Genomic DNA, 15,398 nt, shown 5'->3' with positions numbered 1-15,398 from the left:
TGAAAAATTACCTGTGTATATGCTTTGTAAATGAAAAGCTTTGATAAAAAAAAAATTATTTATATAAAAAGTGGCCAATTTAGACAATACTTGGCCTTTAAAGTAAGAACTGTCATTGGCCTCGGCATCTCTCACAGCTATTAAAAACTGCTATATAAAAACAAGCAATGTCATTCATGAAAGATACAAAAACACAAAGAAAGAATGTTTTTCTTCTAAGAGAAGCTGTGTCTGCTTCTGAACTTGAGATTGATACAATAATTCTAAATCTTCACACTGCTCCCAGTAGCCACTGGCTTAACAACAAATTAAGCTTTCTTTGGTAAGGGAAGATGTCTCTATAAAAACATCAGTAAGAAAGCATGGTATAAAGTCTCAGTCTGACCTAGAATCAAGTTTTGTTTTGTCACTATTTGCCAAGTGACAGCCTCACAAATGACCTTCACTTTCCTCATTTCTATAAGTGTATTCATTCAAGAGGAGAGAAGGAAAAAAAGGGGGGATTTACTAGGTTAGAGTTAGAAGGGATATTCAGTCTATTATGTTAATTAACCTTATAATTAACATAATAGTTAACATAACTAAACAGAAAATGAAACTATCTGAATAACAACCCCAATAAAGTTTACTAAATAAAGAATTGCTTTATTAATACAAAAATGATTATAACTACACCATAAAATAACAAGACATTTAAACAGAGAAGTCATAACACACAGGTGGCAAGTCAATTTCATCCACAGTTGACAGAAGGCTTGAAGTAGATTCCAACAGATCTAGGAGAGAAAGATTACAGTTAAGAAAACCTATATGTCTCAGACAAGGCCTCATAAATCACAGCCCTGTTAACGAATTTAAATAAGGATTCTGAATCTCAACCCTGACCTGAATGTCCAACTGAGACCTCGAGCTTTTAGGAGCACAAACAGAAGTCAGCTTCTCAAGAGCCTAAACCAGGCTTTAAAGTCCTTCTGAAGCACCTATACTATCCTGCCCCTCAAGTTTAATTGTATTCCTCTCTTTATCCTATCAAGTAGGTGAATTTATCCTAATCAGCAATATGAAAATTTCATTACTAGAAAATATTCCAAAAAGCTCTGATTTCCACCAGTGCGCCCTGCACTGATGCATTTTGCCCTACCTTTATGTGTTGCTATTGCAAGGATTTGTTTCTTTATTAATAATTTGATTTGGCACCTGTTGAACAGCCTTTGGGTGATAATCCTCTCAGCACTTCTCTGCAGAACAGCTCAAAAAGCCAATGGGGCATTAACCGCACCAGAACCTGCCTGGGAGAGCCTGTCACAACATGTGCCCAACTAGTAAAACAACAACCAGGCTGTGGGAGTGAAGGAACCTTAGATGACCTTGAAGCTCAACCCTCTTAGTTTTCAAAATGAGGAAACAGACTTAATGACTTGCCCAAGGTCCCTCAGCTGCTAAGAAAGTAGACTGATTCCAAACTCCAGGGTCTTGACCTCTTGTCCTCAAAGAAGGAATTGGATCACCTTAATAACAGCAGGCACCAAAAAATATTCATTACAGCTGAAAAATAGGTCTGAGCTATTAAAATGACTTCAGTTTTATATAATAACTCCATTTCCCAACTCCAAATTTTGCAACCTGTCCCCAAGGCCTGTAATTCCTTAACATTACTGCCTTTCCTCTGACAGTATTCTCTATGTATTTTGTATATATTCAGTTTTCTATAATAAGGAAAGATTATAACCTTTGCATGCCATTCTTTGCTATTGCTGAGAGGTCTTTCTATCAGCTTAAGGATGCTCTCATCCTAGTCAAATACCCTTAAAAGAATTTACACCATGAATTGTTGATATTTAAAGAAAAAAAACTGACAATTAGTAGTTGCTTTCTGGTTTAATCCTACCTCAAGATATCACTCATGATTTTAATCTTGAATTGAGAGTTGCCAAAATGGCTTATCTTCTTTAATCTAGTAGTTTATTGTTGAGGCCTTTTAATGGAAAGTCTTTCCCTACTGATAAGTATTTTATTTTTGTCAGATTATTTCATTCCCTAAAGATGTGACATATACAGCTTTTTCTTCTTACTGCACACAAGTGTCCTAAAACAGGAATATCTAATTGCCAACTATCCCTAAGTGAAGAATAAGGAAAAGGAGGGGAGAGTGGAAGAAATCATATCTGATAACTTACCAGACTCCCATGTCATAGAAGGCAACAGCACAGGTGAAGGTGGAAGTTCTACAAGTCTTTCAAACGACTTTTCCGGATTAAGCATCATGAGGGGAACACCAGTCAGTGGCAGATTTGCAATCTGGTGTTCTTCAGGAACATCAAAACTTTCAAATTCTGTTTAAATGATAAGCCCATCTATTAATTTCAGCTATTTCAACCCTTTTCTTAAGAACCAAATGTGTTTCCCTTATATTAAGAACTTTTTTTTTTAACTGGGAAGAAATTTTTATAAATAAAAGAAAATTAAATCTGTCATTTATATAAAGCATATTGTCAGGCACACAGCAGGACCTTCCTTAATCAAATTTTAGACTTTTTCCCAAAAATTCAAAGAATCTTCTCAAAAAGGGCAGACTGTATAGACATTCTTTCTCTTCAACACAACCACCACCCTGATGCAAGTCCTCATCACCCCACCCTTGGCCTACTGCAACAACCTTCTGGCTAGTCTCCCTTATCTTTCCTCATTTCAATCCATCCTCCATTCAGCTATCAAATTGATCTTCATAAAGTCTGAACATGTTCCCTTCTGCCACTTTCTCACATTCAATAAAGTCCAGTGGCTTCCTATTACCAAGTATATTTAGACAAGTATAAAATGCTTTTTGGCTCTGTAACCTAGCCCCTTCCTGCCTTTCCCAACCTTTTCTTCCATATTCTGTGATCCAGTATCATTGGCTCCCTTGCTATTTATTCCTCACACATAAAGTACTCCATTCCCCAACTCCAAATTTTACAACCTGTCCCTTGAAATTCTATCATTTCTCATCTCTGCCTCCTAGCTTCCTAGCTTCCTTGGATTCTTGAAAATTTTGCCTACACACCTTCTGCAAAAAAACCTCATCCAATTCCCCTAATCTTAGTACTTTTCCTCTGAAACTATTCTCAATTTAGCATGGATATATCTTGTTTGTACATAGCTTTTTGAATGTTATCTGGTCCATAAGAACAAGGACTGGTTTGGAAAAGGTGGGTACCTTTCTTTGTAGGAATTTAATAAATGTTACTGACTAGCTCCCTCCTTGAAATTACTTTGGATTTACCTAGGAAGCATTTTCAAAAAGGGATTTACCCCAGCAACTACACCTTATACACAGTAGGTACCAAATACATTTGTTGAATAAATAAAAGACCTTAAAATATGACAAGCCTTAGGTCATATCTAGGTGGTGACTCACAGTTAAAATGAAAATACCTTAGAGAAGTCAAATATACTCATAACAAATGTTAAGTAATCAAGAATGCACACTACCTAGTGGGTTGAAGGGAAAGAAGTTTTCTATTTCTGGACATGTTTCATTTGAGAACGGAACCGAGGTTTTTTCTGTGGGAATCTTTTCAGTCATCTAAAGAAGAAAATATACAGAATTTTTTAAGTCAGACATCACTTCCCATCTACTCTCATATGTGAGATGATTACAGTATAAATTATTATGACTAAGCTACCAAGCTTATAGTTAGAAAACTTTATGCTACCTTTAAAACAATTCTAGCTTCTTTATGTGTCATTATAGTTCAAAGATAAAACTCAGTATATTGTTCTGGTAACATAACTCAGTCCTTACTAAGAATAAAAAAATACTGAGTCCTTAGTCTTACTGGTTAAATGTCAATACATCTTACTAGGGTAATGCTTGAAGTCAATTAAAAAACATTCAATTCAATTATCTGCACTAGTGGAGGGAGAACACTGACATGAATAATCTAAAATAACAGATAACACTAAAAGTTGGCTTTTAAACACATCATGATTTCCTAGCAGGTTTATAATCCTAATTATATTTTGTTTAGTTAATATTAAAATGAGTTTGCATTTTTTTGAGCATACTTCAAGTATGCAAGGGAAGAAAGTGCTAAGAATATTTCAAATGAATCCTTTTATCTGATTATAATTTTTTATCATTTTATTTCTCTTTGTTTTATGGCTCCTAACCATATATATAACTTCATCCTTACTATGACCTTTAATCTTTCTATCCCTCAGCTTTTTCCTAGGTCATCATCCTTCACTAGCTACCATCTCCTTTCTTCCCTTGGTGAACTAGTTCCAACTCTATACCAGAATCTTTCAGTCCTTTATCCCATCACTGATCATGCTTTTATAAATCTCAATTTTGGATGTTTTCACCATTCACTGCCTTTACTCTGATTCATGTGCAGCCAAATGGAATTAGAGGAAAAATTATGTTGACTGGGTCTACTACAGCATAATCTCACTTTGGCTCCCTACACAGCACCCTTGACTCATTTTTCCACTCACCACAATGTCTCTTTCAAACCTTTCTTCCCTTCTCAATTCTCCCTCCTCTCTCACTGAGGACTCGAACTTTTTCTTCACGGAGAAAAATCAAATTTGTTTATCATTCACCCTCTTCTCTCCATTTCATTTCACATCACTGAATTGTCTTTCCCCATTATCTTCACATATCCCAGGGGAAGAAATGGCTCCTTCTTCTTACCAAGGAAAGTCCCCCAACCTGTACCCTTGACTCCACTCCATCGTGCCTTCCCCAACATGTTACCTCCTGCATCATTCCCACTCTCACTAAACTCTTTGAGAACTCTGCCGACAATTTTTGATTCCATTTCTTCTCCTTGCTCTCTTCTAAATCTTCCAACTTCATTCAAAAACAAAAACAATACTTTCCAATGTCATTAATTGCCCATTCTAATGAACTTTTCTCATTTCTTATCCTTCTCAAGCTCTCTGTAGCCTCTGACAATGTCATTCACTCTTCTTTTTGTTTGATTCTCTAGGTTTTTGTGACATTACTTTCTCTAAATTCTTTTCCAACTTCTGTAATGGCTCCTTTGCCAGATCATAATTCAAATCACTAATCATAGGCATCCCTCAAGAGTCTGTCTTAGACCCTCCTTTCCCTCTATACCGTTATGCTATTTCACTTGGTGATTTCATTGACTACCTATGGTCAAGTACCTTCTCTCTCTAGATGACTTTCAGACCTATTTATACAGCACTAACTTCTCTCCTAAGCTCCAGTCTCACATACCACTAAATGCCTCCTGGACATCGCAAACAAAATGTCCCAAGGACAAACTAATTCAACATGTCCAAAACAAAGCTCTTCTTTTCTCCCAAATCTTCCCTTCTTCCCAACTTCTCTATTACTGTTGAAGGTATGAAAAATAATAGATACATTTCTATGAAGAGATTAAAAAAAAAAAAAAAAAAAGAAATCTGAAAATAGAAATAATCCAGAAAAGGTGAGCAGGGAAGTGCCTGAAGCCAGCTGACACTGGGTAAACCTAGACAGAGCTAATCTTATAGCTGAAAAAGCTGAAAATAGGACAAAAGTCACAGCAAAGCTAGAGCAGGCATGATTAATTGCTTTATACATTTTAATTTCTCCTCCCCAGGAGGAGCTAGGGCTAATTTTGATAGTCATACAATATATGCAACAGGAGGGGGGGGTGTGCCTTAAGGAACGTAGGTTGTAGGAGTTCAGGAAAGAATCCCAAGTCAATGGGGATATAAGGGAGAGATTTGCCACAGGGAAAAGAAATAAGGCTATGCCCTTGCCTCTGTAAAATTGTTGCTCATTCTGAGTTTCACACTACTTCCTACAGGGACATATTAAAAGTTTAAACTGCTTCACTCATCCTGAGTTTGTTGTTTTCTCACATTCACTCCACATGTCCAATCTGTTGCCATGTCTTCCTGTCATTTCTACCTTCACCCCATATTTCATATATATCCCTATCTCTCTGCTCACTGTTGTTCCCTGACACAAGCCCTTATCTCCCATCTGGACCACTGCCAAAAATCTTTGCTGTGCAGTGCAATTGATTCTACATACCTTTTACCAAAGTGATCTTCCCAAAATACAGATCTGACCATGTAATTCTCCTATTCAATAAATCCCTCATCTGGAATGCTCTCCCTCCTCATCTAATTCTCCTGGTTTCCTTCAAGACTTGGCTCAAATTCCAACTCAGGAACATGCCTTTGCCAGTCTCCATATTGACTTCTCTCCAAGATTCTCTCACATTTACAATGTATTTATCTTGGATGTGAGTAGTATGGTCTTTGAGGACAAGGATAATGTTTTTGCTTCTTTTTTTATGCTCTGTGCTTAGGACAGTAGCCAATTAAGTAATAAGCACCTTTTAAAATGTCAATTGATTGATTAGAGAGAAAATAGGTAGATTCCCATCAACTGGGGAAATGGCTAAATAAATTGTGGTACTGAGTATAACAGAATATTACTGTACTATAAATACGCTGTCATAAACATAAAGAAGCATGGAAAAATATATTATTCAGAGCCTCAATTCTCACAGATGTCTAAAGAAATATCATTTTGAAATACCAAAGGTCCATCTTACATTTTTGGCTGTGAAGTTTTGCCCTTTCTGTTTGAGAGGTCCTTTTCTTTTCCCCACCAAATTTTCCTTTTCTGTATTCCTGTTGACAGGCCCCAAAACTTTTCTGACAGATTTGGATAAAGTTGGAGTTGCAGCAAACACTTTGCCAGCCTTGGGGGTTGAAATCTGAGCTCTTCCAGATAAGGCTTTGATTGCTGAAAAAAACAATTGTGATCAGAATCCCCTATTCTGGAACTACATCAAGTTATGCTATTGCCCAATACATGAAACTTCCACTGTATATACACTCTTGCCACTGCGACAGTGACCATGACAGCACTGCTTTGGGATTATTTCAAAATGCCAAAACTCAAGATTTCCTCCTCTTCATAAAATTATCTCAATAAATGGCTTATGAAAATGGTGTTTGGTTAATCCAAGCACAATGATTATTTTATAATGAATGCCCCAGATTGTGTATTTAATAGGCCTCAAGGAAGGGCTAAATATTAAGATACATTTAAAGATATTTCCAAAAACACATTATTTAGAATAAACATCAGTACAAGAAGGTATGGATTTCATAGTAGTTATATGAACATGATACACCTAGTAGAAGCATGTAATGTAATTTAAACTTATTAAAGTCTTTGTTCCAAAAAATAAAAAAATAAAAATTGGGAGCCCTATTTAGCTACTTACCAAAAAAAAAAAAAAAAAAAAAAAAAAAAAAAAAAAAAAGTAGGGAAGATACCCACAGGAGTAAGGGAGTCTATTATTGATACTAATTAGAACAGAAGCAAGAGAGAATCCAGACCAAAAGAAAGGATACAGAGATGCAGATACATTACTCTTATTTATTAAGCAATATCAGAGATCCATTATCACTTGACAACTGCCATTTTATGATAGAATTTAAGGTCTGGAAGTAAAATTCCCCCTTCTTTTCATTTTTTCCTTTATTTTATTTATTTATTTATTTTATTCTATTTTATTTTGCAAATGAATTTTATTATTATTTTATCAAGTTTTATAAAGTATCCTTTTAATAATTTGATCAGCGTGGCATTAAAGCTATAAATTTATTATCATTTTTATTACATTGGCATGACCCAATCATCAGCAGTGAATATTTCTTCAGTTATTTAAAAGATTCTTTAGTAACAAGTGTTTTATAACTAAATCTAAACAAATTTTTTGTATAATTTAATAAATTCATCCCAGATATTTTATGCACTTTGGGATTTCCTTTTTTATTATGCCTCCTGGATTCTGTCATTATTATATAAAAATGTCATTGATTTCTAGGGCTCGTTTTTATAGTTTGAAGCTATAAATTGTCTCAATTAGTATCTCTGCCAATTCCCTAGAATTTGCTAAGTAAACCATGAGGATACAGACACATTTTTTAAAGTACACACACTTCATACAACTTCCATGGTCAAGCCCTTCAGTGAAAACTTTATTCACAACAATCCTACATGCCCATCAGAATCAAGTAAACTTACACTTCAGCCTGTCTTTAGGTGCCACATGAGAGCCTGGTTCTCCATTCTCCTTATCGACATAGATTAGAGTCGCCATTCTGGATTACTGTAGAGGAAACAATACAAAGAGGGCAGAACCCTGTAGTGGAAAAGTGAAATGATCCAAGCCTAACAGTAACTGGATTTCAATCCTTACTTTTTAACTGATAGTTAAAGTTGACAGTGGGCAAATCACATCACTGAGCCCTCCTCTCCTTAAGTATGCAATGAAGGGATTTTAATGAAATAAAATATAATTGTTCTCAGGGAGCAGATTTCTTACAGGCTTCTAGAGGCAGCCTTCATTTCAGTTCAGATCAATAATCACCTCAAATGCAGCCAGGTGTTAAAGTCCAGTCCTTTTATTGTCTCTCCCAAAATACCCCAGTTAGCTTTCCTTGGTTCCAAGAGCTCTTGTTGCTAGTCCTTTGCCTCTGCCAGCTTCAGCCTCCAGCTCTCTCTGGCTCTGAATCTCCCCCACTGAATTCTGGCTCTCTCAATCTCTTCCACTAACTCCTCTGAGAGTGAGATTGTGCATTCCTGATTTGTGAATCTCCTCCACTGAACTTGTGAATCTCATACTGAATCCTGACTTGTGAATCTCAAAGGCTAATGTGTGAACTCTTAAAGGTATGAAAGATGTGAACTCTGAACTAGAGTTTAAGCACAATGCTAAAATTAGACAACTGACATATCACTTTGTAAGAATCCTAACAATAATCTTTGGGTTCCTTTTCAGTCCTTTTAACTATGACTCATAAATGAATGAAAAGTACTTCTATAAGAGTAGCACTGTGTTAAGAATGAGGATACACTAGGATATACTCTGCCATATTTAACATGTATAGGACTGCTTGCCATCTGGGGGAGGGGGTGGAGAGAGGGAGGGGAAAAATCGGAACAGAAGTGAGTGCAAGGGATAATGTTGTAAAAAATTACCCTGGCATGGGTTCTGTCAATAAAAAGTTATTAAAAAAAAAAAAATGAGGATAAAGACAGAAAAGTAAGCCAGTGTCTGTCCTCAAGAAACTCACATTCTAATAGGGACAGAAGGCACATATTAGGAGTGTTTCTGGTACAAGCCAGATAGAAAAGTCCGGTAGTACTTGTTAAGCAGAGTTCAGGTAGCAGGACCCCTTAGGAATTCCCTAGTCCTCACCAAGTTCTCACCCTTTCAAATACAAAGCAGCAGCAGTTCCTAGAGACATGGGCCAGCATTTAGTGAGTACACAATTTAATAAATTTACTGAGCTGGAGTATCAAACTAAAGAACTGTTCTAAAATCATTTAAATCAGTATGTAAAGGTTAAAGTTTTTAGCTAAAAAAGTAGGAATTGTTTTGTTTTTTTGCTCCCACAGTACCCATTTTACAGCCTTTTACAGAATAGGCTCTCAAACATTTGTGAAGTAAGCCAAGTAAAAGAGTTGAATTCAAAATGGGTAGAAATATTCCTTAAATTTTATAATCCAATCCCTCTCACTTTACAGATAAGGGAACTGAGGACCAGAGAGAGATGAAGAAATCCAAAGCCAAGAGCCCAGAGGATCCCATTCCAAACCAGGACTGCTTGGCACCCTTATTCAATTCCAACAAGTATATAGGGTCTTTCTGATTTCCTGTCTTCTCTCTTAAGCCTCCTGCTCAGGAAAACCACAACATTATTAATGGTCTCCCCATCATTAAAAAACTCTTCCCCGAGGACAAAGTCAGGAAATATGGTTATTATTATGCTAGATTCTTATTCTGAATGGCCACAGCTACTGTTTCTTAAAGATAAAAGAGAATATCTTAGAGGCATAGTGGTATAGAGAGGTCTTCCTCAAAACCAGGAAGATCTGGGTTCAAGTCCTACCTGTGAAACATATTGGCTAAATAACCCTGAAAAAATCTGCAGTGCTCTCTAAGCAATGTTACAATGAAGGTATGGGCTTGCACTGGTAAAGGGACTATCATTTCCCAGAAGCTCCCCATCTTAATGAAATCAGAGGTTCCATCTGCATCCTTGAGAATAAGCACTGAAATTAAAAGCAGAAAACCTGGATTCAAATTCCAGCTGTGTCTATCTGTGTGACCTTAGGCAAATCACAACCTCTCCAGAGGTCAGTTTCCTCCTCTAAGATTCAAAGGACAGGACCAGAGGGTCCCCAAGGTTCCCGGGGAAGGCTCTAAATCTGATCCCAAATGTAAACTTTTCCACTTGGCATTTAAGTCCTTCACAATCAGATTCCAGCACATCTTTTTTTCAGATGCATACATTACTTTTCACAGTGGATACTAAGGTACAGCCAATCTGGGTCTTCTTATTCTCTCTCACATTCTACAGCTCCCTCTCCTTTATGTCTTTGCATAGGCTGTCCCAAATGCCTGCAATTCATTCCTCCTTCCTCACCCCCATCTGCCTTTGCCCAGCTACAGTGCTCCCTGTCTTTCTTTATTTTTATTTATTTATTTATAACACTATATGGTTTGCAAAGTTTCTCATTTGATCCTCACAAAAATCCTGAGAGGCGGGTACTATTATCCCCATTTTACAGATGAGGAAATTGAGGCCCACCCAGTCACACACCTAGTGTCTTGGGCCTGTTTTTGCTCTCAGCCCCTCCTGACTCCATCTCTAAGCACCCAGCTGCCTGTCACTGATCCCAGAGCTTTTCGCTTCTCCACCCCATCCACAATTATTCTGTATTACTTAAAACTTGATTAGAAAGGCAGCAGGGGTGCAATCCATAGGGATTTGGGGCCTTGACACCAGGTTCAAGCCCTGTCTCTAGAACCCACCCTTGTAACTTAATAGGAAGAACAGTCTATATGTCAATTAGTTGCAGAGAAGATATCAGTCAGTACTGGTAGAGTCTCCTCTACCTAGGAAACCGGGGCGGTTCCAATAATTGTAGTATAGATTTAATCCTTAACCGTTTTACTGCAATAAGCCTAATGAGACAGTTTATTTCATTATTTTATGTATGTGACTCACACTTCCCAAGAACGTAAGCTCCCGGTTTGCTTATTGGGTCTTTGTACATTCAGAGCCTAGCACTCTCTCTGGCACACAGTAGGAGCTTAATATAGGGGCCGCCTGTGGGTGGGGGGGAGGGGAGGTAGGCTGCTCCAAGCGCGCACTGCTCCTCAGCGCAAGCGCAGCCTAAGAGTCCCGGGGAATCTGCGGGGGCCCGAGCGTTCCCGAACACTCCAGGAGGCTCGGATCGCTCACATCTCTCACGCTGCCTCCACGGCCACCCGGGCGGACACAGTTGGCGGCTCAGCCGTTTCCTCGCCTTCTACCTACCAGGTTCTCTTCGAGGGCCTGTTTTGGGGCAAGCCCCCGGTTTGCGTCTGTGTCCCTACCTCCAAACCAAGCAACTTGTCGCCCTGGGCTCGAGCTTCGGTCTCCCCTCCAACCCGAGGCCGACCTACTCACGTGGAGTGCTCACCGCCAGTTGTCCAGAAATGCTGAGGGGAACCCACCACCGTCCCACACCCACCGCAGCCGTTAGCAGCTGAACTGGACTTGTTTTCCCAAGACTGTGTTTAAACTAGAGCAGGCGTCCTCATTGGCTCTCCGGCCCCAAGGGGCGGGACGAAACCGTCGAATGAGCCAATGAGAGAGCCCGTCCAAGTCCTGCCAACTTTATAACAGGGGCAAGAGGAGAGAAGAAAAAAACTCTTTAGAAAACTGTATCTGCCCCCGAAAGCCATGAAATCTGAAGTTTAAATCTATCTCCTATGTTAAAGCAGGCTTTTAATCTGACGTCAAGGAGCATTTTAAAAAAATATGTTGATAACTATATTGTAATATAATTGTGTTCCTTTGCTAGTCTATATTTTTTTATTTCGTGCATTTAAAAACATTATTTTTAAGAAGGGATCCACAGGCTTTATTTATCAGACTGCCAAAATCGTCCAAACCTATTACTAACTATATGAGCCTGGACAAGTCCCCTTAACCTCTCAGATCCAGTTTTTCCTGTAAAAAATGTCAAAAATATGTTGATAACTGTATTGCAATATAATTGTGTCCCTTTGGTAGTATACATATATGGATGTATGTATGTACATGTATGTATATATATAATATTATATATTTATAATATATATATACATATATATATATTTCATGTATTTAATATTTTAAGAAGGGACTGCCTAAAGTGTCCAAACCTATGACCAACTATATGAGCCTGCACAAATCCCCTTAACCTCTCTCAGATCCAGTTTTCCCTGTAAAATGAGGGAATTAAACTAGATGGTCTTTAAAGTCCTCTCTAAATTGAAATCCCCCTTTACTTTCTAGCCTTTCAAATATATGGGTAACTAGTTATTGAATACCTACTGTATACTCAACACCTTCCCAATTCCAACCTCTTCTCCCTGCTGATTGAAGGGCTGCAGGGTGGAGCATTGGGTCTGGACTCTGCATCTAACTGCATTTTCCATCTGAGCTGTACTTGGTTTGAACTGATGATGCCCTGGGTTCCCCAGCCCCCATTACCTATCCACCACCCCAGACCCCTTTCCAGCTTCCTTTTGTGCATCTTTTTTCATTATAAATTCCTTGAGGGGTGGAATTTTTTCTTATTTCTTATTTCAACACAATATAGTGGCTAGCACATGGTAGGCACTTAATAAATGTGTTTGGGGAGAGGGGGATGTAATTGAATTGAATTTCTCTGTGCAGAGTATTGTGTTAAACATAAAATTAATAGGATCGGTTTAGAGCTGCAGCTGAGGTTTCTCTGAGGATATCTATGTGTGTGTGTGTGTGTGTGTGTATGTATATTATATGTGTATGTGTATATAATATAAATACATATACTATATATGTAATAATAATATATGTAAAAAACTGAGACTACAAGGTTGAGGCTCTTAAAATCTCCCTTATTAAGAATAGGAGAATTCCAAATCCAGCACTGTTACAAAGTATGTTCTCCAGTCCTTTCACCATCATGTCCACTGTCTTCTGTACTGCTCCAGTGTGTCACTATCCTACCTAAAAGCAAGAACTAATTACCTTACTGTATATGAGGGTTTAACCTGGGCAGATTATATCATATCCTTCTGAATATTCCATCTGGCTTCTATACAGGCAAAAATCAAGTTGGTATTTCTTTTTTTATTATTGACTCATTGGATGTACAGTCTACTAAACGTGAAAATCTTTAGAAACGTGTGTTTACACAGACACTCATACAGTTGTCCAGTCACAATTTCCCTATGCTGAACTTGTGTTGATAGGGGAAGAGAAGGGTATCCAAATGTAGGATTTTATATTTATCCCTAAACATTTAATCTTATCAATCAATCCATTAATAAGATTTTATTACGCATATACAATTTGCTATTAAATTAGTGCAGTTTTACTTCTCTAGATCTTTTGGGATAGCAATTTGGCCATCTGACCTGTCAGCCTTCCTACTAGCTTCTTGTCATCCATAAATTTCATAAGTAGAGCATATATCCCTTAATCCAAATTAATTCGTAAGTTTAGGTTTTCAAGGGCTATGTACTCACATACTTAAATGGATCTGGGCTGTCCCTGATAAAAATGTTCCCAATAGTGAAGCAAAGCAAAACCCATCAACATTTTCTTATTTAGTGCAATTCACACCTATGTTATCCCAAAGATCTTTCACAGAGAATTTAGCCACTATTCCTGGGGGGCTTCTTTTAGTTGAAGGATTCTGAACCATATTTTTGTTATGGATTCTAGTTATAGTTGAGGAAATGCTAAGGCGCCTCTCTTACACAGTATGTGTAATGAATTATAATGATATTAATACATAGGAAATATTTAGTATATGGGAAAACATATAGGAACAGATAGGAAATAAAATAAAATACACAGAAAAAAATCCTAAAAATATATAGGAAAAATACAAAAGAAAGCAACTATTTTGAAGTATTGTTATAAAAGATTTTTTAAAGAAATTTACAGACACAACCTTAAAAATTACTGTTCTAGGGGCAGCTAGGTGGCGAAGTGGATGGAGCACCAGCCCTGAAGTCCGGAGGACCTGAGTTCAAATCAGATTTCAGATACTTAACACTTCCTAGCTGTGTGACCACTTAATCCCAATTGTCTCAGAGGGAAAAAAATTTACTATTCTAAGACTTTTTACATTTTATAGGCATTGATCAGTCTATCTGTTTGTTCCCCTCACTTTTACCACATGATTGGTCCAATTCATTTCCCAATATTACATCTCTCTGATCATATGTACTGATTACTAACTCAATAAACTGGCTACCAAAAAGTTATTTTCTATTCATTAAGCTTTCCAGATATAGATTTTTAAGCCAATCTTTTTAAGCCAATTTTGGACAATGTTTTGGAGCTCAAAGCAATCAGAATAAGCTTATTCACAAATGGTAATGTCTAGAAAATCTTATTTAGAGAGACTCTCATTTAAACTCTCTTTTGGACATCCTCCATGAAAGTTTCAAAGATCTTTGATGTACATATATTCATTTCCTTTATATAGTCCTTAATCTATTTCCTTAACATACACCTAATATCAAACAAGGCATAGCTGACATTCCTTGCATGGCATTAATAATCAAAGGATAGTTACATAAAATTACCTCTTCAGTTGTACTTGTAAAAGGTCCCTTCCGCTACTTTTGTTTAACATGATTTGTGTTCATGTCTATTCATATTAATGCTCTAAGACCCCATTATTGCTTTTATCTCTCTGAATTTCCTGCCCTTGAGCAGCTGCTATTGCTAATCACATAATACTACACTGTAGTGGTGGGAAAGAGCAATGTGAAATAGAAACAGAATAAAATCAGGAAAATACAGTAAAAGAAAACACTCAACATCATGCCCAGAATATATTCACCCTTTTAACATCCTGTTTATATACTCAATCCTTTCCTATTCCCCCTTGCCTCTTAATACAATAAAAAAGACATCCAGGTAATTTAGAAGTTTTTACCAGCTCTCAAATAATCCTTCTGTTTCCCACCATGGCAGAAGAGGTAGTAGAAATTCAATCAGTCACAGGAGATGGGCAGGAGCTCATGGGGGTCACCTGTGTTATTTTCTTTTATATATTTCCACAGTAGCAAATCTTCAGTGTAAAGGCTTCTTGGCACTGCAATTAGAGAGAATGTTGACACTTTTCATTACAGCGGGAACACATTTCAGATATGCAGACTTTTTGCTGGAGAGCTAAGGGAAAAACCTATTCCCACATCTTGCTGCCTCAGGTCCCATTGGGACTGCTGTCAATGCTGTGCTACTCCCAGCATGGACTACATATAGCAGCTATAATCATTTCTCCCTAGCATCTAGTTCCTAACTTCCCTCAGCATTCTTTTCCA

At 37.4% G+C, this 15,398-nt stretch overlaps 1 protein-coding gene across 4 annotated transcripts; it reads right to left on the bottom strand.

Annotated features, from left to right (window-relative positions):
- Positions 1-624: 624 nt before the first annotated feature.
- On the bottom strand, positions 625-15,177 carry PTTG1 (PTTG1 regulator of sister chromatid separation, securin). 4 transcript variants are annotated; one of them, XM_051978838.1, is made up of 6 exons: positions 15,011-15,177; positions 8,054-8,138; positions 6,567-6,760; positions 3,472-3,565; positions 2,178-2,333; positions 625-776 (listed from the first exon to the last, which is right to left on the bottom strand). In XM_051978838.1, the coding sequence occupies exons 2-6, from the start codon at positions 8,127-8,129 to the stop codon at positions 694-696; spliced, it is 603 nt and encodes a 200-aa protein (XP_051834798.1). In that variant the 5' UTR covers positions 8,130-8,138; positions 15,011-15,177; the 3' UTR covers positions 625-693. The 4 variants fall into 4 exon arrangements, with proteins under 4 accessions (XP_051834798.1, XP_051834797.1, XP_051834799.1 ...); XM_051978837.1 differs by lacking the exon at positions 15,011-15,177 and adding an exon at positions 11,418-11,781; XM_051978839.1 differs by lacking the exon at positions 15,011-15,177 and adding an exon at positions 11,504-11,781.
- Between the last annotated feature and the right edge of the window lie 221 nt (positions 15,178-15,398).

Source organism: Antechinus flavipes, chromosome 2, assembly GCF_016432865.1.
Source record: "Antechinus flavipes isolate AdamAnt ecotype Samford, QLD, Australia chromosome 2, AdamAnt_v2, whole genome shotgun sequence".
NCBI lineage: Eukaryota > Metazoa > Chordata > Mammalia > Dasyuromorphia > Dasyuridae > Antechinus > Antechinus flavipes.
This window is presented reverse-complemented; position numbering and strand designations above follow the sequence as displayed.